General features: G+C 32.7%; 1 protein-coding gene across 3 annotated transcripts in view; it reads right to left on the reverse strand.

The window, feature by feature from the left end:
• Window positions 1–3,116: 3,116 nt before the first annotated feature.
• The window catches only part of LOC148623252 (signal-induced proliferation-associated 1-like protein 2), a 51,481-nt gene continuing 30,867 nt past the window's right edge, over window positions 3,117–23,730 (reverse strand). The window contains exons 14-24 of one of the 3 annotated variants that reach the window (XM_088564947.1): window positions 23,056–23,306; window positions 22,233–22,487; window positions 18,703–18,893; window positions 16,911–17,237; window positions 16,417–16,519; window positions 13,383–13,536; window positions 12,538–12,695; window positions 10,766–10,902; window positions 8,932–8,977; window positions 7,709–7,799; window positions 3,117–5,925 (exon numbers count right to left, since the gene is read on the reverse strand). In XM_088564947.1, the coding sequence (XP_088421073.1) occupies window positions 5,782–5,925; window positions 7,709–7,799; window positions 8,932–8,977; window positions 10,766–10,902; window positions 12,538–12,695; window positions 13,383–13,536; window positions 16,417–16,519; window positions 16,911–17,237; window positions 18,703–18,893; window positions 22,233–22,487; window positions 23,056–23,306 (1,857 nt within the window). In that variant the 3' untranslated portion in view covers window positions 3,117–5,781. The remainder of the gene's footprint in view (window positions 5,926–7,708; window positions 7,800–8,931; window positions 8,978–10,765; window positions 10,903–12,537; window positions 12,696–13,382; window positions 13,537–16,416; window positions 16,520–16,910; window positions 17,238–18,702; window positions 18,894–22,232; window positions 22,488–23,055; window positions 23,307–23,730) is intronic. The other 2 variants (XM_088564948.1, XM_088564949.1) reach the window with 2 other exon arrangements.

The raw sequence follows: 23,730 nt of genomic DNA on the forward strand, positions 1-23,730 counted from the left end.
CTTTCAGTTAACAGCAAACATGTCGAAAATGCATTTTCAACGATTTTTGTTGCTAACTTTTGTACTTTTTTTTCTATCTGATTTTACACAAATTAGTACTTTTATGAAAGTTTTTCTACAGACTCCGATGAAAATTGCGGACATTTGGGCAATTTTTTAATTGGCCCATCATGTTGTCAGAATTCCTGGGATAATGGCCAAGGTCCTTTCCGTTTCAGTAACACACCAGCTTGCCCAGCACATCATGTTTATAGTTTTTAATGTATGTCCGTGCTATACCGGCTACTTTATGCGCCATCTGAATTTGCCTGAGAGAAAGGTTATAAGAATGTCTCATACGCTGCCTGGAAATGTATTATTTCCGATATCTAGACTGAAAAGTATTTTACTTCTGACGAAAGAGACCATTGATTCTCATATGTACTGTTTTGATTACTGATTTTACCATTTTTGCTCAGTGACAATTTTGCGCTGCCTTTTGTATTGTGATATACTGCAAACAATTAAGCCTAATGGAAGCGGGAGGTTAGAAACCTGGTCCAGCCCATTATTTCCAGATAATGCCTACCAAGTCGGGACCATTGAGGTTGTTCCCAACTTTCCGGGTTTTATTTGTTACATGAACTTACCTGTTTTAAATTATTCCTTTTGACTATTTCCTACTGCTTGCCTATCGGAAACGATGTATTTTGAAAAATCGTCGAAAAGTTGATGTCGTTCGAATCCACTTTATTTTTATCTATGCCCTTTACAAAATTTTAAACATTACTTTTATCTAAGGAAGCAACGATTTGATTTTTAGGGGGTGGGGTTAGGATCAAATTTATTTTTTTTTTGTTAAGACTATCCTTACTTGTTGTTCTTGATTCCAGCCTGTCCTGGATTTTTTTTTTCGTGGTATATGATGGTGAACTTAACATGTTTTGAAAAAAAAAATTGTTGACTATTTTGACATTCTTCATTGCCTTTTTTTATTATCCTTGATAGTTTTAAGTATAGACACGGGTCAAGGATGACCAAGCTAGTCTTAAATCGGGTGTGCCAATTTCTTTTTTATTTGTTATTTACCAACGATATGTATGTTCTAACGATGATTTATTTTAAAATCAGCATTTTGTAACATTAAAGTGTTTACAAAAAACATATCCTGATATTTTTCAACAAATGCATCCTGGATTGTTTCCCATACTGACTTTTTCAAATTTAATTCTAGCCCCCCATAACAATTAAATGGTTGCTCCCTTAGCAAGTTTTTCAGTCAAATTAACTAAAAACATAAGCTTTATAAAATTTTAATATATACATATATATATATATATATATTTACAAAGATTATAATCCCTGATGTAATGAATAAATAAAAACGACTAGACAGTTAACAAGAAAAGACATGCAATGAAGAGTTAACAAACATGTGATGTGCCAGGCACAATGTGGAGGTCCAGATGGATCCCTTGATTCTCAGAAAAGTCAATAAATATAATGAGAAAAAGAAGCTTTATTTCACCATTTTTTGCAGAAAAGGTCAAGTGAACATGATTATGAAATACTATAACTGGAAAAAAAAAACGTGATGGAAAGAGTATATGAGATGTGACAGGGTCTGTGAACCATAAGAAGGAAGCCCAACACCTAAACCATGTAAAGTGAATGAATAATGAAAATACAACCCTTTAATTTAAATACAAGGGTTACCTGTTAAGACGAGCAAGTATCTATCAAATGTGTTTGCAGACTGGCAAATGTCTATATAAACTGAGAGAATGTTTTGACATATTAAAAATCCTGTGCAGTATTAAAATTTACTAGTTTACTAGAAATTTTACCAAACTTAGGTAATGTTTCTGCTAATTCGGTACTTTGACTTGCAATTGGGACCCAGCAGATCATTCTACATCTCTGCGGTAGAATTAATTACTGACTGAAAGAATGGGACATGTGGAATACAGTACATGATTTGAATATGATGATCTGACAGATGAGTTTTATAAAAAGTTTACATCTTTTATTTGTTGTTGGGCCTCTGAAAAAAAAAAAAAAAACTTTATTTGCACTTGATGTTGCTTGACAAGAAGTTGCCCCTGATATTAGTTAGACAATAGAATAAAAAAGAGCTTTGCGGAGTGCTGTATGATACTACTGCAGCGTGTTGAACTCTGTTCACTTGGGGCAAGTGTGGAGACAATATTAGTTTTTGACACATAGGGAATTGAAGTTCATTATGGACATAACGACTGGTTTTGGATGCTATGTAATACAAAATTTGAAATCCAATTAAAGGTGAAAAAGTTCTGTTAATAGATACTAATTAAAGTCCCTGCAACTAAAAACATGTAAGAGATATTAATCTGATTAAAAAAATGCAAGCAGGGATTTTCATAAGGAATTCAATAAAAAAAATCAAATTAGTACCAAAAATAACTAGAAAAACTGAGGGCAGTACTCACTAAATTGATACCCAAACTTCCCCATTTGATAACATGCACCTTTTGACCTCCATACTGATTTGGATCAAAATCTAAAATGGAGGTGCACAATGGAATATGTTATGAAGATTCTGTGAAAGTTTCATTAAATTCCATTCGATGATGTAGAAGTAACGGATAAGAAATGAGAGTTCCCCTCAGTATAAAAAACAGATAGGATAAGTTTATTCCAGTTATCATACATAAACCAAAGTTAATGGACGCAAATGTCAACAACAGGGTGTTACCATTATAAAACCTAAATATTTTTTTGCAACTGTATAAAAAACGACAAAACATTTGTTTGCAGCTAATGCTGTTGGATACCATAAAAATTACTTCATTTGCCCCTAATGCTCTTTGACATAAATAAGTGAATTGGACATAAATTATTAGTGTACATTTGATACTTTTTTCATTGAGACCAATTTTTGCACACTCATTGAAAAGTTTACCACAATATTTAATAGGACTGTCAAGTTTTAAGATGCCAACTGCGTGAATTATACCAAGGGAAATTTGCCAATATTTTACTAAAACTATGGCACATCTCACACATGTTATATGAGTCTACATGTATTGTGCAAGTCTGTCATTGTCAATATACTCTCTAGGCAACCCCATAACAATGTAATTTGAAAGATGAAAACATTTTAGAATAAGAAATGTTTAATACTGTTTAACATTAAATAATGACCACCTATAATAATGTGAAGAACAATCATGATAATTACTAAATATTTGTTTTGAACCCTGTACAAATATCCTAAATGCCTATCAATTTGAAAAATGTTCAGCCTGTACAAACTTAACTATGACTTTAAAATAAATTCTTTATAAATATGTGCAATAAAATATAGTATTCAACAGGCTACAAAGCAAATGATTATCAAATGATTTATTTGTGTTGATGATGGAATGTCTGATCAGTACAGGATTTATGGAAAGGAACAAAAAAAAATACACCACAACACATATAATTCACAACCACTAACAAACATACCCTGTCATACATAAAACAATAGTCTGAAACAATAATTAAATGCTACCTTAGCCGTTAAATCAAATGACAGATCTTCATAATAAGTTTAAAATACAAGAAGTATATTTTCACACTAAAATTTATAAAGTATCTAAATTTTTCATGTGAAAAAAATAGATCCTTATAAATAAAAACCCATAAAAACCAAAACACAGGTGAGAAACAACTGTAAATTGTTTTCTACATTTAGTTAATAACTATGTTGAACCACACAATAAATCTGATTTATTTACCTTGTGTTAAAGGTGTGTTTTTTCCACTTAGTTCAGTTCGACATACTGCTAAAATACCCTTTTTCATTAATTGTTTAATGTTAGAAAGCTGTATGTATCGTACATCAATTAAATGTAGTCACAGAGATAATTAGGGACATTCACAGAAAGATGAACAAAACATAATAGTGTCTATGTACTGCTCATTTTTTGGATAATTTCTCCAAATGATCCCCACAAATAGACCAGTCAAGTTATTTCACTCTTTGGGTAAAGATTACACACATTGAGTTACTATTTAAAAATACTTATTGTCCATCAAGTACAGTACTTGGTACTGTAACCTTTGGAAACAGGGGAATCTAGAGACGAAATAATTTAATTACAAATTAACCTGTGGTTTACTAGAACTGGACAGGATCAATACAATCATAACTTCCCGATTCCATTGTCCTTCCAGACAGACACATGTATTAAGTGTAAGCGTTTATAAGAATCAAGCAAAATGGGAAAAATCAAATACATCCATGTAAACAACCCACCGATCTATCACTCAAGGATGCTTTCTCTATTTGAAAAGACCATTATTAGATCTCTGCATCACTGGCTTTGCTCAGAAATTTTTCAATAGAATGTTAGAAAAATTAGGTTTTTGACAGAGTTGTCTACCATGAAATGTTCATTTTCAGTGCATTTCAATGAAATCACAAGTCAATGTACCAGCATGATATGGAAAATCTTGTGTGTTTTCCTTGATTTTGATGGTGCAAATAGTCAAATCACACCATCAAAATGATGGGGTTTTTTCATACCATGTTTCACCTACTGCTTGATTCTTACAGAGACTGATACTTAAATATTCATTACTAGTGACCGAAATACTATCTAACAATAAAAAGAACATTAAAAAGAAGTTAACAAAAGCTCATATTAAGATTATAAATAGTGACATCTATTTAACAAGGAAATCAGTACAAAGCCACTGACAATAGAACTTCACTGTTGATAACATTTACATAAAATATGACATTTAATGACAATATAAATACATGATTAAATACAGTTTGATTCCAAGATCTTTCTACATACAGTAGCTGCCTATAAATGCACCAAGTCTTACCTGGTTTTCTTCCTGCAGATATAAAAAAGTTGTACAAGATATCCTGTTATGATATGCTTCCTAATTATCTAAGATCCAGGGTAAAATTATTCTGTAGTTATGATAAGTTAGTTTAAATGCCTGTATGTACATGTAAAGTAGCTTTTCAGCAGTCAAAGTTCAGTAAGATTTAATCAAACCATGTTTTTGTTCTAAATAATACTTAACTCAGTCAAAGATCATACAATCATTTCATACACACTCTATAGTGATAATCAAATGTTGCTTGAATCATGTGTAAACCATGTGTCAGGTACATGATCAATCTAGACTGATTATCATATGTTATCATCATACATGTATGTAATCATAAACGAATCCTATGTAGCACTGCCTGGTACTTTTAGCTTTGTAGAAAGCATTTACATATCAAACTTCAGAAAGTTATTATCAACCTGTACCTTTTGAGAAGATAGACATTAAGTAGAGGCTCAACATTGACTCAATACAAGGACCAGGTTGACACTTGAAATTGATATGATGGAAGTTCAGTTATAAAAACCAATGCTATTAAAGAAAAAATATAAGAAATCTAATTAGAATAAGCAAAAGTAATGGTCCAATGAAAACAATGATAAGAGTATCTTAATCAAAACATGAAGAAAGGCACTTAACTGTGGTCCAAGATAAAATCCAAGGTTTTCATATGCACAACCATATATGTAAGCTGGAAGGTAGAAATGGTTTTAATATGTCTGCAGAGTAAGGATATGTCATGTCAAAATGTATCACAAGGAATTCATAATGCAGCACAGAAAAAAACTTTGGCACCAATTAATAGTTTTTAACACAAACTACAATGTCATTACATGTATCATCAACAATCTTAAATCAGTTTAACATTCTAACCAGCTCAACTTAAATTGTCCTGTACAAAGGCAAAAATTAAAGCCTTTAGGGTAATCAAGTTCTGTCAATAGTTTTAAAAAACCACTCAGTAAACTTCCGTAGCTGTGCTGCTGCTTGCTGGGATTCTTCCTGTAAACGAACATTTTCTGCTCGCAGTTCTTGAACTTCCTCTTCTAGTGTAGCATTTTCTCTTGTCTCCTGAAATACAAATTTGATATGTTGCTTTATATGAGCATGTAAGAATATCTTAATCAAACAAGGGGCTCCAAGGAACCTGAATCACTCATCTGTTTAAATTATTGCCTTTTAAGGGCAATAACTCTAACAAGGAGTTGTCCAACAACTTTTACTTTGGTAGGACTTATCATAAGGATCATTTCATCAATTGAAAGTTTCATTCTATCTATTATAGTGTTCAAGATAATGGCTGAAAACTGCTAAAACATAGTTTTTTGCCTTTCAAGGCCAATAACTCTATTAAAGAGTTGTCTGAAAACTTTGATCCCCACACTTTTGTAGGCCTTATCATAAGGATCATTTCAGCAACTGAAAGTTTCAATTTACCTATTATAGTTTTCAAGATATTGGCTGAAAAAAAAACGTCCTTTTTCACCTTTCAATGGCAATAACTCTTACAATAAGGAAAATTTCAGCAATTGAAAGAATTTGGCTAAACCTAATGGTTTTGGAAATATATAAGAAAAAATTCTGACCGACCCCTTTGTTCTATTTTTAGCAACAGCAGCAATGTTTTTCAATGGATCAAATATCCCTACTACTGTTCTATGAAAAATACCCAAAGGAACAATCATACCAAGTTTGGTTCTAATTGGTCAAGTAGTGTAAGAGGAGATCTTTGAAAGAAATAATATTAAAAATAGGAAAAAAAAAAGAAAAAGGGCAATTACTCAAACATGGCTTAACAGATTAAAATGAAAATTAGACCACAGATAGATATCATCATACTGAACACTTTTTACCCAGTCAGAATTTGGTTGAACTTAACAGTTTTGGAGATATATGTGAAAAACTACCATCTGACCTCCATGTTCTATTTTTATTAACGGCAGCCATGTTTTTTGACGGATCAAAAATCCCCACTTTGCAGGATACACCAAGGAATATTCATACCAAGTTTGGTTTCAATTGGTTGAGTAGTGTCAGAGAAGAAAAGTTTTGAAAAATTGTTAACAACGACAGATGCCAAGTGATGGCAACAGCCCACATGACCTTTAGCAAGGTGAGCTAAAAAGGCATAATTGTTTTCATGTTATTTTTGGGTCATGACAAAAATCCATTAGCAACTCAAAATTCAGTTAAGCCAGAAGTAGCACTGCATTCTGAATAAAATAAACACAACATATGGCATACCAGATCTATTCAAATCAAATGCTTCACAGGGTGCAGCTTGATATGACCACAGAGGTTGAAACCTGAATAGTTGGCATTCAAACTTGATACATCTTTGAATTTTGATTATGATAAAATATTTGACACAGGATATGAATTTGACCAGAAACGAAGTGGTCACTTTTTGGTCCCTTTTCCAAAACGGTTCTAGTTGAAATCTCCAAAATCAATCCTAATATTTATTTGGGAGTATGGCACCTTGTGGAAAACTTTAAAAGTGATCCATTCCCTTTTACTGAAGTTATTATCAAGAAATCAGAAAAAATACTTGTTTCTGACCTGTTTGTGGACCCTTACTCTTACTTGGCTTAAGTAAATCAATCCAGTCTTTCTTTTGTGATATGGGATCTTGTTGTACATCTAAGAGATCTATTCACTAATAGTCAAGTTTCTGACCCGTTTTTGACCCCTAAAATGGCAATAACCCCCAAAATAAATAACAACCTTGTTATCAAAATCAACCGACTAACATTTTAGTTATTGCACAAAAAACAAGTGTCTACAGAAAATGACTACAATGACACAGAAGACAATTTTTTGTGTAGGAAGCTAAAGCTAAGAGTAATCTTACCTTAGCCAGATCATCTTCCAGTTGTTTGACTTTAGTCTCTAACTCTAAGATTCTCTGTTGAGGGTTGGCTACCACTGACCTCCAGACATTACTACAGATAAAGATCACCTTACATACACTATCTCAAACTTTACATACACTAGCTCAAACCTTAATTTTAAAATTTTTAAAATGATGTTACTATCAACACATTAATTTTCTAAGGTCAATTAAATTCATGTAGTCCAGTCAAAATAAATCTTAAACAAATTGCAACAGAAAATGTCTTTACTTAAAAACTGTTTTTAGGTCGTAGATGATCCTACTAATGCTAACATGTCTAATATCTCCACATTTTATTTATCATAATTGTGATTTTGTATCTAATTTTGATGCATCTCCCCTTCCCAATGTTAATATTGATACATGAAATGCTTATTTCAAGGTTTCCAAATGACAGCTTTTGTGTTTTACTCGGGTCATAATAATATAAATAGAACTTAAAAATCTTCTGTAGCAATTTCTTTACATTTATGATAATATTTTGTTAGACTGACTGGACTAATGAATCTCACAAAATAATATCAACGCAAGATACAAGTGTTCGTTTAAATGCAAGATAAGAGCAATCCTTTAAACAAACGATAAAAGCATTTGTTTATTTTTGTACATTCATTATTAACTTCATTCAACTGCTATTTTTATATTTTTTGTATTTTCATTAGTTCTATTTTCTGTTTTCCCTTTCTTCATTTTTGGTAAATATTAATATTTTTCATCGTTCGTCTATCATGCATTTAATGCATGCTATGAGCATTTCTCTATCGTGTTTAAAAGTACACTGGGAGTGTTTGTTTATTGTGCTTTTACACACGATAGGAGTGTCATTTAAACTGACAATATAAGCATTTGTTTATCCTGTGTTAAGTGAGCATTTGGCGTGTGTTTAGGTATCATGCATTCGGGAAACCTAAACGTCTCAAGGAGTGTATAACCCATTATGTGTGTGACCAAGACAAACGTCGCACATAAACTAAACAAACCATTTTGTTAGAAGCTGCATAACAAATACTAACAGGCACACCTGTTTACTGATGAAGTGGATGCTTGACCAATTTAAAAGTCAACACATTCCAATGAGGAACTTAAATGGTCAAGTGGACAAAAATTATTGGAGCAGGCATGTATATACTTATTGACTATTTGTGAGGGTAATCATAAACATATACTGTTACACAACAAACCTTTCGTGTTTAGTCTGTCTGGTCTCTGTAGTTCTATGAGTACTACCTACAAATAAAGGTTTATTACTACAGACATGTCATGGAGGTGGGACAAGTTAACTACTACAGACATGTCATGGAGGTGGGACAAGTTTATTACTATAGATAAGTCATGGAGGTGGGACAAGTTTATTACTATAGACAAGTCATGGAGGTGGGACAAGTTTACAACTACAGACTTATCGTGGAGGTGGGACAAGTCGATAACTACAGACTTGTCATGGAGTTAGGACAAGTTTATAACTACAGACTTATCGTGGAGGTGGGACAAGTTTATAACTACAGACTTGTCGTGGATGTGGAACAAGTTTATTACTACTGACATGTCAAGAAGTGGGACAAGTTTATTACTACAGACATGTCATAGAGGTGGTACAATTTATTACTACAGACATGTCATGGAGGTGGGACAAATTTATTACTACTGACATGTCATGGAGGTGGGACAAGTTTATTACTACTGACATGTCGTGGAGGTGGGACAAGTTTATTACTACATACTTGTCATGGAGGTGGTACAATTTTATTACTACAGACATGTCATGGAGGTGGGACAAATTTATTACTACTGACATGTCATGGAGGTGGGATAAGTTTATTACTACAGGCTTGTCATGGAGGTGGAACAAGTTTATTACTACAGACTTGTAATGGAGGTAGGACAATTTTATTACTACAGACGTGTCATGGAGGTGTGACAAGTTTATTACTACTGACATGTCGTGGAGGTGGGACCAGTTTATTACTACAGACTTGCTGTGGAGGTGGGGCAAGTTTATAACTACAGACATGTCATGGAGTTGGGACAAGTTTATTACTACTGACATGTCATGGAGGTGGCAAGTTTATTACAACAGACTTGTTATGGAGGTGTGACAAGTTTATAGCTATAGACAAGTCATGGAGGTGGGTCAAGTTTATTACTACAGACATGACCATGGAGGTGGGACAAGTATATTACTATAGACATGACCATGGAGGTGGAACAAGTTTATTACTATTGACATGTCATGGAGGTGGGACAAGTTTATTACTACAGACTTGTCATGGAGTTGGAACAAGTTTATTACTACTGCCACACCATGGAGTTGGGAAATATTCACTAAGAATTCAATTTATTGTCATAAAACTAATTTTAACTTTGAACCTCAATTTATACAATGAACTTGAAAATAGGGCCAATAATAGAAAATCTAAATACAAGGTTAGATTAGGCATATTGTATTGCTGCAAGAAATCAATTTCTTGACAAAGCCTTACAAATTTAATTTTGGACCCTATGGAACAATTTAAAAACAGTTTCTTAATTAATAGATTCACAAGTATGGATACAACATTTAGGTTTGATACAGTTCTATAAATAAATTTTGATTGCAATTAAATATTCGATACAGGGTAAGAATATGACCAGAATCAAATGGCCCCTTTTTCGACTTTATTCAGAAATGGTTCCAGTGACACCTCCCCCCACAAAAAAAAATGAATCCAAGACTTCCTTTTGGGTAATGTCATTTTATGGTACAATTTCAATGCAATCCATTTATTTATGGTCAAGTTAGTATCCAGACAACAGGAAAATGCTGGTTTCTGGCCGCCCCTTTTTGGCAAAATAGTTGTCAAGACAGGAAATGTCTATGTATGATGATGCCAATGACGACAAGCAATACACAATTATACAACTGCAACTACTTTGTGATCCTAAAAATAATTTTGAGCAAAGGATTTTTCTGAAATCAAATTAGATTTATTTTTGCTATGTAAGTCATTCTGAGTTGCCTACAATGATCAAACTTACCTTCAATAGCTTTAGTAGCAACACTGACAAGATTTGACCATTCTAATCCAGATGTTGATTCTGGTAAGGGAACGCTGTTGCTCATTGCTGGATTTTCCTCAGCAAACTTGGATTGTAGACTGGGTGATTGCCGTTTGCTAAAAGAGTAACTACAGTAGTGTTTGCTTATAACGTATAGGCTTATAAGGTAAAGGCTTACAACGTATAGGCTTATAAGGTAAAGGCTTATAACGTATAGGCTTATAAGGTAAAGGCTTATAACGTATAGGCTTATAAGGTAAAGGTTTATAACAGGCTTATAACATACAGGCTTATAAGGTATAGGCTTATAAGGTAAAGGCTTATAAGGTAAAGGCTTATAATGTATAGGCTTATAACGTACAGGCTTATAACATACAGGCTTATAACGTATAGGCTTATAATGAATAGGCTTATAACGTACAGGCTTATAATGAATAGGCTTATAACGTACAGGCTTATAATGAATAGGCTTATAACGTACAGGCTTATAATGAATAGGCTTATAACGTACAGGCTTATAATGAATAGGCTTATAACGTACAGGCTTATAATGAATAGGCTTATAACGTATAGGCTTGTAACGAATTAAAACATATTTCCCAGTCCCTGTGTTTTAAAACATTTCCTCATTGAAATCACAAATTTGTCAAAGCGAAATCTGGGATATAACAAAGTATTTCTTATGGCCCAGCGACAGACATATTGCTGAAGTTTGCCTGGATAAAACGAAGGGTCAATTTAATTCTTATGTAAACATCGGACACAAGTTGTCTGAAATTCATGGTAATTGATTAATCAACAGTTTCAGGGTTGATAGACATACATTAAGAAGATTGACTAATCTTACCTGTATTTTTGTTTTATTATTCAGTAAAATATCAATCAAATAATGTCACTCAAGCCATTTAAGATAATTAGCCTATGAGAATCCCAGAACTTTTATCACTATTGATTCAATGATTACGTTTATTGGTAGTACTATCAAAATGATAGTTTTTCACGCTACAAAGGATCGAATATGCTGTGTAAATTACAGCAGACTGGTTCGATGATTAAAATTCTTCACAATTTTGAAATTGCCAGTAAAAAGAGAAGGGCAACTGATCTCAATACTATGGAACAATTAAACCACATGCTTCTTCTCTTTTTTTTTTTTTTTTTGTGGGGGGGGGATCTCTCACAAACAAATCATAAGAAGGACAAACAAGTACACAGATAAAAGAGAAAGTTTATAAGTTAATAAAACAACTACAACAGCAACAAAAAGATTTGTTTTTTTATTCATCATTTATATAAATATGCATTACAAAACAATTAAAAAATTTACTGCTAGAAAAAAACGCATCAATATTTCTAACATCTTACGTGATATAAAACTTTTAAAAAATAAAAAGGGAGATAATCCTAATTTTGAAAAAAAGTTTCTAATATAAAGGACCGATACAAATAACGAAGTAAGTAAGACAGTCCCCTGATTGTGTTAAAACTTTAACTGTTCAGGAATGAGAGGCTTAAAAGGGACCACTCAATTCTATTCATATTCTTAGCATGTGTCAAATGCTTGATTCATATTCAAATTCGGAACTGTATCAACGACAACAACTACAATAATTTTGCTTTCATTCATTTAAAAATGCAACTTGATTTACAAATAAACATTAAATATTAGCTGGAAATATGAAGAGTGATTTATGAAATGCTTTGTAATTTGCCTAGTAGTAGCTAAGATACACGTTATAGGGTTTACTTACCTTGCAGATTTATCTGGGGGTGAAGCTGTGGTAAATATCACATCTGTCAGATGGGTTTCCAACTTTAGAGGTGCAGAGGTAAATTTCTGATTATGTAAACTTTCATCTGACATCGTCCTTTTCAATCTGGTGGAATGCTTTCCTTCAGATTTCTTTGCCTGCAAAAAGTTATCATTTTTTTTTTGGTTTTCATGACAGTAATGAAACTGTGTTTAATGCATAGTTCAGGCTGTTCAATTTAAATCTTCATGGAAAGAGGGAGTAGGGTGGTGTGCAGTTCATTGTTTTTTTCTTGGTTGGGAGGGGGGATCAATTGCTATTTATAAATATTGTTAGGGGGTTTGTTTGAAAATTGAATTCCAATCAATGGGGTCATTCCCCCCTCCCCAAATAAAAATTTATAACTTCTGGTAACATACAGTTTTGATGGTAAAAATGTGCTCTCAATCAAGTTGTTTCAATTTCATGCAAGGCATCATCTCCAGAAAACCCCTCAATTGTCTTTTGAAACTCATACCAGATATCTACAGATGTCAGGAGTCAGTGACTAATAGGATAATTAACTTGAAAGAATGAGTAACAAAAAACATGATACAAATACCAGAACTTTTCATCAAGTGGTCATAAGTTTTTAGTTATTTGTAGATTTTCCTTTTTATCATATTGATTTTCTGTATAATTTATTGATCAACATTTAATATTTTGTAAAGAAGAATATTCTTCTTGGGACTTTTTGGTGGGAGAGAAACCAAGAGTAAAATTAGCAAATTTATTTCAGTGTGAATTAAAGAATTATTTTACACTGAGAACATTCCATAAATCACTGATATCTATATAATAAATACCAGATATCCCTTCAGATCTTTATCAGCTAATTCTGGATCAATAAGCCTCTTTAATTCTGCCTGGAAATCAGGACGTGTAGGTTTTGTAGAGGATGTCACACCAGGTCTTAATCTGCTATTCAATGATTCTTCTGATGATGTACCATAGATATTCCTACAATACAGTTTTTATCTATACATACATGTTTAGTGCTTTTGACTTGTCAGTTGCTTATTTGCTGTTTATTAAATAATTTTGATCATATTTTGGTTATTCAAGAAAACTAATCGATTATCCTATTTATTATATAGATTTCCTCCATTTTTCCAGCATAAATTTTAAATTTTGTGAACGGCGTAATGATATTTGTGTTGTGACGTTTTGGCAGGAAAAAGTCAAACAGTGAAATTATCAAATTTATTTCACAGTGTGAATCATTGAAATCACTGTTATCTATATAATAAAGTGTTTGTATTAACTTTAAATAGTTTTTACTCTTGCAGAATGATTGATTGATTGATTGATTGTGGTTTACATTCTATGACATATTATATTATCTCTTATATGTCAGGGGTGGAGAAGCAGTGACTCTATCTCCTATATGACAGGGGTGGAGAAGCAGTGACTTTATCTCCTATATGACAGGGGTGGAGAAGCAGTGACTATCTCCTATATGACAGGGGTGGAGAAGCAGTGACTATCTCCTATATGACAGGGGTGGAGAAGCAGTGACTATCTCCTATATGACAAGGTGGAGAAGTATTATGTGAAATCAAAGGATCAATTAATTTTTCTTTAATCAAGACTGTTATAAAATCTGCCTGGTAAAAGTTTAAAAAAACAAATTGTCAAGAAAAAGATACTACTTATATGCTGATTATCTGCAGACCTAATCACTAGCGTTATTGTCATCCCAAGATGGAGGATCATTCATGAATGCTTGATATTTGAAGTGGGAAGCATATGGGTAAAATGTATGATTAGTGAGAAATTACAAGGTAAAAGTATCGGTGGGATAACTGTAACGAAGAACCTTGTTTTTCTAAGGATGACGGTAACATGCAGATAGAGATGTCCCTAACATTAGAAACAAAAATATTTCGTGATGAGAGTTGTACTTTACCAAAATGACAAGTGTTGAATGGCAAAAAATTTCACTGAATTATGTTAAAATTGATATACTTGATAAATTCATTCCAAATGGCTTCTACTACACATGGTGTTTTGTACAAAATCCTGAAAACAATTAAGTGAGTTGAATCAATGGATTCGACAATTCCATCTCTGAAGAATTTCCAAATCTTTCCGTGAAGCAACAATCCTAAATGTAACAGCTGAACAGCAAAGTAAAAAATATACCTCCGTGTTAAGTAATGCAGAAACATCGTGATAATGTACATGTATGGCTTCCATGTGCAGTAGGCAATATAGCTGGCTTGCATAAGGCGGGGAGTGTATGTGTGGCATACATGTATAATTTCTAATTTCATAATACAATTTTATGTGAGATCTGAACCAGGGGTCGTGCTGGGCTTCGCCAATGTTGCAATTTGCGAATTTTTATTTCATCTGGCGACAAAAATAACCAGTTGGCCATTTTCTTCTTGGTGCCTAGGTTTTGTTTTTTAAAATTGGCAGGATGTTTATCTGCAATAGATATTCTTTCTAATTAAACAATTGTGTTTACACCTGGTAAGAGTTAATTGACCATGACCAATTGATGACTGAAGGCAATTAAAGGCAATTAGACCAGACCACCGTGGCTGACAATATCTTCATGGGAGTTGTCAATCAAATGTAAATATATTATTGAGCCAATCAAAACTCTCATCATCTGGTAAAAGGTCAACACTATTATGGCCATATGCATGTGGCTACATACAAGCTTCACAGCCCTGTTTAGCCATGTGATACATTCAGAAACAGACTTATGCAATAACAGAATAAATTAAATCCAATTCACAATGAATTTCCCATCAGGAAGTGTCTTAATACTGTCATATTTTTTTTAAAAAAGTATAACTGTTTTGGCAACCTTTGGCTCTAATTTCTGAAAATTGGTGAAACATTATGGCAGCTGGCGATTTTTCTAGAAACCTTAAACAAGCATGTTTTTTTTCTTGGCCTTAAAACAGAATAATACCTATGTACAATGAGAAGGGGGCAGTTGAGGCTTCGATGAATTGAAAACCATTCACTTGAATAAGCGGCCAAATAAGTTAGATATACTTGCTTCAGTTTAATTCATTTTTCATACATCATTATTATACCTTCTCTAAGACATAACATAAATTATTACAAAGCTATAATATGCACCTTTAACACTCCAGTTAATTTGACAATGAGATAAACCTGTAGCCAACAAAAGAGAGGAAAGGAAAATTTTTTTTGATAATAAAATTAAACAATCAATAAAACTGTCAAATATTAACTTAATCAAGTATAAGAATGATATAGTTTCTTCCCAGTCTATTTTTAGTTGTGGATAAACACCTAAACTTAGATTAATTCAGTAACTATTTTACCCATATCAATATCTTTTACATGTACAATATTTTGGTCAACATTTCATATATCATATTAAATAAACCTGTTACAGTCATCCTGTTTGTTAGTCTCTTGTTCTATTACAGTCATCCCACATTCTTCGTTACAACCATCCTGCTGATATTTTTACCTTTTACCTTTTATTTTTTACCTTGCAATATCTCATAAATCATACATTTTACCCACATGCTTCCTGCTTCAAATATCCAGCATTGATGAATGACTATCTGTCATATTTATTTTGTTGAATAACTTGAATAGACAACTTTATTAGAGGAAAACATTCTGACCGGAATTTCCATCTTCCATCTTGGGATGAATGTAACGGCTGTTAGAGTCAGCCGCTTTACCCCAGTGTAATGTTTCAACATGTATCAAAATTCACTAGAGAGCCTATATGATATAGACATTACATTCAATGCCAACATTACAGGCAGGTTTTTTTGGTAAATGTTTTACTTAATTCAACATGCTATCAATATTAGGCAACTTTGCTGGCATACTAACCTATGTTGTGGTTTAGGACTGCTGTTAGCACTACTTATTGGTGAGTCTGTTTTTTGTACTATTTTCTGTGCAGCAGTCTTCTGTCGGAACCGAGAGATATCTTCTGAAATAAACAAATATATGCCAAATCCTTTGTAAAATTAGACAATTCATGGTCTGTTCAACCATTTAAACATTATAATTAGACAATTCACGTCCTGTTCAACCATTTGAACATTATAATTAGACAATTCACGTCCTGTTCAACCATTTAAAAATTATAATTAGACAATTCACATCCTGTTCAACCATTGAACATTGCATTGCATTAACTGGAAACCTAAAGAAGTATCTTTTACAGCATGATAAAGTACAATATATATTCAATGTGAATGTTCCATTGATATTTAATGAAAATGTTCCATTGATATTTAATGTGTTAGCTCCATTGATATTTAATGTGTATGTTCCACTTATATTTTATTTTAATTCTGATGGAGTTATAAAACACAAACCTTTGCTATCAGTATAGTTCCGTGGCCCCGATGATGAACTACTGGAAAACGATGTATCACTCAGATTATTTGTTTTCGGTTGCTCTGGTCCTCGATTTAACAGAAATTTAGTGTTTTGTGACTGTTTTAACAGTTCTAATGCAATATTGCCATGTTGTACAGAATTATCTGATAAGAATGTGGGTTTACGGTACCCAGTAGCACTATATACTCCTGGAATGGAGGTCATACTTGAGGCGTGATCTGACTGTTCACTAGAGTTATCTCCCCATCGGGGACCAGTATACTTGAACTGGTTCACTTTAGATCTGTTAATAGGACTAGGACCTGAAAGTAACAACAATGATTTTGAATAAAAAATGAATAAGTTTTATTTTAAGTCTGCATGATAAGTACTAAGAGTAAACATAAGATCTATACAGATTGTAATAACTGATATTCCAATCATGAAAAACAGCAGGCATTAAACCTAACCTTCTCCTAACCCAGTATGAAAAAAAAAACATTCAATAAACAAGTTAAACAACTTTCAATATAAAATTAACTCAATTATTGTTCAGACATCAGGCTAGTTTCTGGCTCTCTTGAGCTCTACTTCTCTGACTTTTCAAGTATCAACCCATAACCTTTCCCAGCCTTTCTTTTGTGGTATGACACCTTATGTTTCACTTTCGAATCGATCATTAATTTCACCCAAGTAACTAACATGACTCTAAATGCCTATAGACAATAAGGAGGGCATATCATAGGTGTCAAACCACCTTTGGTCTAAAAATAAATATAGGACTGTAGGAGGTTTCTTTTTTTCAATTCATAGGGCTGATAAAGAATGTATACAGATTTTTAAATACATTAATACGAATATATGGGGGTTTAAGTGAAGGTTTTGCGCGGAAAATCTTTCGTTTCCACCTACAAATCTAGCAAATCTTGTATTACACCAGGCATAATATAACAACAGAAACAAAGAAGACATCTATTTATGCTTTTTCTTCTTTCCATCTTCACTTGTTTCCCTCTGCTGTCTCTTAATTGACTTTTCTCCATGGCTTTAAGAACTGCTTTCTCTTCACTGACATTTCTCCATGGCATTAAGAACAGCTTTCTCTTGACTCCTCTCAATGGCCCAAAGAATTGCTTTCTCTTAATTGACTTCTCTCCATGGCCTTAAGAACTACTTTCTTTATAACCTGCTCTTTTTCAACATGATACATCTCATGGTTTCCCATACCAAATCCTTTATCTGTCATTGAGTAAGCAATATGCTTCCTCTGAAAATTTGTGTTGATCTATTCATTATGTAACTATTGTGTTAAGTGATCATGTCTCTCGTGAGCTGTTAAGTTGTTTGATAAAGATCTATCTGAACAAAACAGAAAAATACTTGTGACTGGCTTCTTAAGGCCCTTACTTCCTCAGCAGTTAAAGCCATAACACCAAAAACTGATACAAACCTTTCTTTTTATGGTATGGAACCTTGTAAAATTTTATAAAGATCGACCAATAGTTTTGCCCCTACTTTAATCCCAAAGGTGAAGATACAAGGAACGAAATCTCAACTAAAACATTTCACAAAAATCAAATACCATTTCTATACCTTGGCATGATAATTGTAACAGTAATCATTTATCAATCTACTAAACATTTATTTTTCAACGTTTACAAAGCCAACTAACGTGAATATTTATTTTTTTTTTCTTTTCCCTGTCAAGTTTGACATTTGTATTAATTTGTCTCTACATCCCAATTAGTGATTTAAGCATCACATCCACAATATAAAGGTTTAACTTACTGATAAGATAAGCATAATCTGAGCTATCCCTAGAACTAGCTCTCTCATGCTTAATATCCTCTGTACTACTATAATGATGTCTCTCTAACACAGGATCAGTGTAAGCATGTTGGAGAGAAGGATTTCGATGAAGACTTCCAACTCTGTGCTGATGAGTTACTGAACTGAATGGAGAATTTTTCATGTCCATTCTGAAATTAAAAGAAAACAAGAAGTTTCTTTATAAAGATAAAGCCATTCATTAGATAATGTTCTATGACACTCTTAAAGCAGGAAATATAGAGCTAGCTAAGCAGTGGACAAACATGGGAGACAACAAGAAATTCTGCAAAGCTCATAAACCTTCGTCTAGTTGTGCATAACCTTCCAAATGTATCAAAAAATATTAAATACATGTAAGAAGGTATACACCAGTACTTAATTTTTATGCAATGGTTCATGTATTACTTTATAAGATGGAGAGAGGGTACTATCAAAGTGCTTTGCCCTTTTTATGAAATGGTTCTAAGTAAAATAAACTACTGGTATTTGGCCAAATCAATGGATCAATGGTAGTAAACTAGTTCATCAACACAGCTAAAAATAGATAACTTTTAAATAAACATCTTAAAACTTTAAAACTAAAGACGTGCAATGATAATAATTTACTGCTATGTATTTAACTGTTGAAGTATAAAATCAGAGAATATGATGAAGGTGAAACCTTTTAACGCTCCTGAAGAAACATTAATAAAAACAAAATTTTAGTCAGCTCTTATTTGATATGTTCTATCTTCAAGTATGGTAAATTTTGTAATGATATATATTTGCCCTAAAGCATTATACTAATTGTCATGGTCTGATATGTCTATTGGCCGAAATGTCTGGCATTTCATAAAGAATTATTGGTTTTCGTAGTCCGAGATGTCTTTGGGTCGAATTGTCTGGCACTGGTTAAGATTATGGTTCTTAAAATTAGCGAAACATCTTAAAAGATTTCTTTTATTGTATTTAGTTTCTCTGCATTCTGTTTCATTTAGTATAGTTTAATTGTGTTTTTATTACGATTTGATTCATTTTATCGAATTGTTTCGTTTCAATTCTTTCTTTTATCAATTATTTTCGTTTCACAATTTTTATGACCCAAGAATTATGGGTAATATTGATGACGTAATTTTTGTAAACATCCGGGAGCCATACTGCAGACTATAAGGCCAACCCTATCTTGGAAAAACCATGATCCGATTTGTATTTAATTATCGAAGCTAGCAAATATTTTCCGAAACTGGTTTGGCACTCAATTGCACATACGCAAGTATACACAAATGAAGCTGCCATTATGCTGTTTTTCAGCTCCTGAAAATGCAGGTACAAACTGAATATTGATGCTTTTTCTTGCCACAAGTATACAGAACCAAGTTGATAATACAACTTTGGGAGCGTATTATTTGGATCTTTTTATCACATTTTGACATAGAATAAAAAATATGCAATATACACAGAATAATTTCGGAACTCACTATAGTTAAAGATTGGCAATCCTTATCCATTAATGGCAAATTTTCCGTTTAGCAATTTGAAATCCTGTGTCCATGTTGATAAAAAAAAAAAACAAAAACAAAAACAACAAAATATGAAATGCAGAGTACTGTAGCATTATATGACATCAATGCTTTAAAGGTTTCATTTAAATTCAACTTGTGGTAAAAAAATAATATGAGAAGGACATTTGAAAGTATTCAAAAACCAAGACAGACAATGCACAGGATCATTAAAAATGTGAAAATTCCTGCAAAGTTTTATTGAAATCCATCAAGTAGCTTATTAGGAGTTAATTAAATGTGTAGTGCATGAATAGATGGAGGAACTAACAGTCAGGGACACTCATGACTTTATACTTTCCTAAAGCTATAATTAGGATAATGGAAAATACAAACAGTGATGTCAGAAGTAGACAGTAAAGCTATTTTATGATCAGAGTACTGAAATAGATAAACAAAATAGAGTTCAATAATGTTATAATGAGAAGTTTACACGTTAAGTAGGGATTTCACATGATGTCATGCTAAGGATCTAACATTTAAAGAAAGTCAATCTAAAGCAGAGCTGAAAATAAGACACAATATACAACTCACTATGTCAAAGCTATATCTACCAAATAATATACAACTCACTATGTCACAGATATATCTACCAAATAAGACACAACTCACTATGTCACAGATATATCTACCAAACAATATACAACTCACTATGTCACAGATATATCTACCAAATAAGACGCAATATACAACTCACTATGTCACAGATATATCTACCAAATAAGACACAATATACAACTCACTATGTCACAGATATATCTACCAAATAATATACAACTCACTATGTCACAGATATATCTACCAAATAATATACAACTCATTATGTCACAGATATATCTACCAAATAATATACAACTCACTATGTCAAAGCTATATCTACCAAATAAGACACAATATACAACTCACTATGTCAAAGCTATATCTACCAAATAAGACACAATATACAACTCACTATGTCACAGATATATCTATCAAATAAGACATGATATACAACTCATTATGTTACAGATATATCTACCAAATAATATACAACTCATTATGTCACAACTCACTATGTCACAGATATATCTATCAAATAAGACATGATATACAACTCATTATGTCACAGATATATCTACCAAATAATATACAACTCATTATGTCACAGCTATATCTACCAAATAAGACACCATATACAACTCAATATGTCACAGCTATATCTACCAAATAACCAATAGATGTGTATGTTTGACATTTAAGTCCTGTCAATATTCCATATAAAGTTTGTTAAAAATCAACAAATAGGGAACATTAACAATTATTTGCTTTAAAGACAACCAAGCTCCATTTTGATTAAGTTTTTCACCCCTGTATCCTGGACATCAAATGTTTAATCAATGTTTATAAATGACATTATGTTGATTCTTATTCTCTTTGTTTAACATGAAGGTTCAAGTGTCATTGATGGCAATAACTGTGTAAAAATATAAGAACAAGATTTCCACTTTTGCTATTTTCCAAAAGATTAAGAGGAGAATTCGACCTTAATTTTCAAGGTCATATTCCCAAATATAATCTAAAAGATAAAAAAGGAGAAACTACCATATAATTTGCTGTAATCAACACTCTTTTGGGTGAACTCAGCCTTCAGACAGCATAGGAATGGTAAAACACTGGTTGCCTTTTATTCTAATGTAGTACAATTTTGAGAATTTAGATTTTCACTAACAAAACCAGTAACATTTATTTCAAAGTGTTGCATTTCATGTGACATGAAATAAAAAAAAAATCGAGGTTTTTCCCTAAATTCAAATTGAGTGAGAATCCTTAAAAAAGAAATAACTGAAAACTAAAATCAGCATAACTGAGATTAAAAAATATATTACATATTAACAAAATGAAACAAGCTTTGAAGCAGTTACAGTTCATGCAGAGATAAAGATCATGCAGGGAAAAAGTTAACACTGGTACCTAGTGGGTGTCAATGGTTTCTTTAGGAGTGGGAGTGTCATAGATCCACGAATATTTTCAGGTGATTCATCAGACTCTCGTAACTTTGTAGAAAGTGTAATCTCCCTCAAATGATAAGAAGTTTCACTAGAACTGCTAGACATATCTCTTGAGTGTCCTTTCTGCCATTGTTGAAGATTCTCTGTGGCCATCAGAGCTGCTTTCAATGTCTTCAGTGATGTAGAGTGACAGTCTGTGTGTAGCATAGCCACACCCCTGTAAAGGTCAACGTCATGGCAATATGTCAAAGCACGAGAAGATAACTCTAGCAAGTCAAACATGCCAGACTTGAATGTGGTACAGCTTTTTTTCAAATTCTAGCAGAAAATGGTGATGAAGTGCAGTGTATATGAAAAGGTGTCTATGAAAAATATGATATCATTAGGATCAAACCGAGAATAAGAGTAGTTTTAGTTTCCTATTAGTATACTATTATCACTTCAGGTTCAATATCTTAAAAATGCATTTAAAATTTATTTGCAGTATTTAATTAATCCAATTTCCTCCCTAAAAAGACACCCCAACTGAAATCATTTTGTTGTTATGCTGAATAAGACAGGTAAATATACTATTGTCCAAAGGAAATCTTTACGGATTGGAAAAATAAAAATGATACAAATCTATTCCCCATAAATGGCAACTAGAATATAAACATCAAGGACTGCTGTAACATACATCATACAATAATAGAGTTATGTGAGCAGTGTATACAAATGTTACCAATAGTGTGTAATATACATGTGTTACACTCATTTTACATTTATAATTAAAAGTAGAATCATACCTGGGAGTACCATCATTAAATGGATCAATCACTGTCACTCGTACAGTTACAGAGGTTCGCAGACACTCTACTAGTTCCTCATGTGTCATGGTTGCCACTGAGATTTTACACACCTCAACAAGACGACTACCTTTTCGAAGACCAGCATCATAAGCAAACCCTGTTGTCTCAACATCAGTAACAATTCCTTCACTTTGGACATGGAATCCAAGCTGCCCAAGGCCATTCCGCTTCAAAGTCATTTCTTGGGTCTATCATTAAAAAAAAAATAAATAGAATTTCGTGTATTAATGAAAAAACTTCTGTGGTTTCATTTATGTATGGGTATCACATCCTCAGATGTAGCTAAATAGAAGTGGTCACATTACTCATGATCAATCACACAACAGATGACCATACTGGTCACTTTAAAACTACTCAATCACACAACAGATGCACATTCTGGTCACTTTAAAGCTATTTAATCATCACACAACCTAAGGACATACTGATCACATAATAACTGAACAATCACACAACAGATGGACATAATGCTCACATAACAACTGATCAATCACACAAGAGATGGAAATACTGCTCACATAACAACTGATCAATCACACAACAGATGGAAATACTGCTCACATAACAACTGATCAATCACCCAACAGGTGGAAATACTGCTCACATTACTCA

The sequence above is a fragment of the Perna viridis genome, chromosome 2 (assembly GCF_037379345.1).
Source record: "Perna viridis isolate PV_CMFRI_1.1 ecotype Kerala chromosome 2, ASM3737934v1, whole genome shotgun sequence".
Lineage (NCBI taxonomy): Eukaryota > Metazoa > Mollusca > Bivalvia > Mytilida > Mytilidae > Perna > Perna viridis.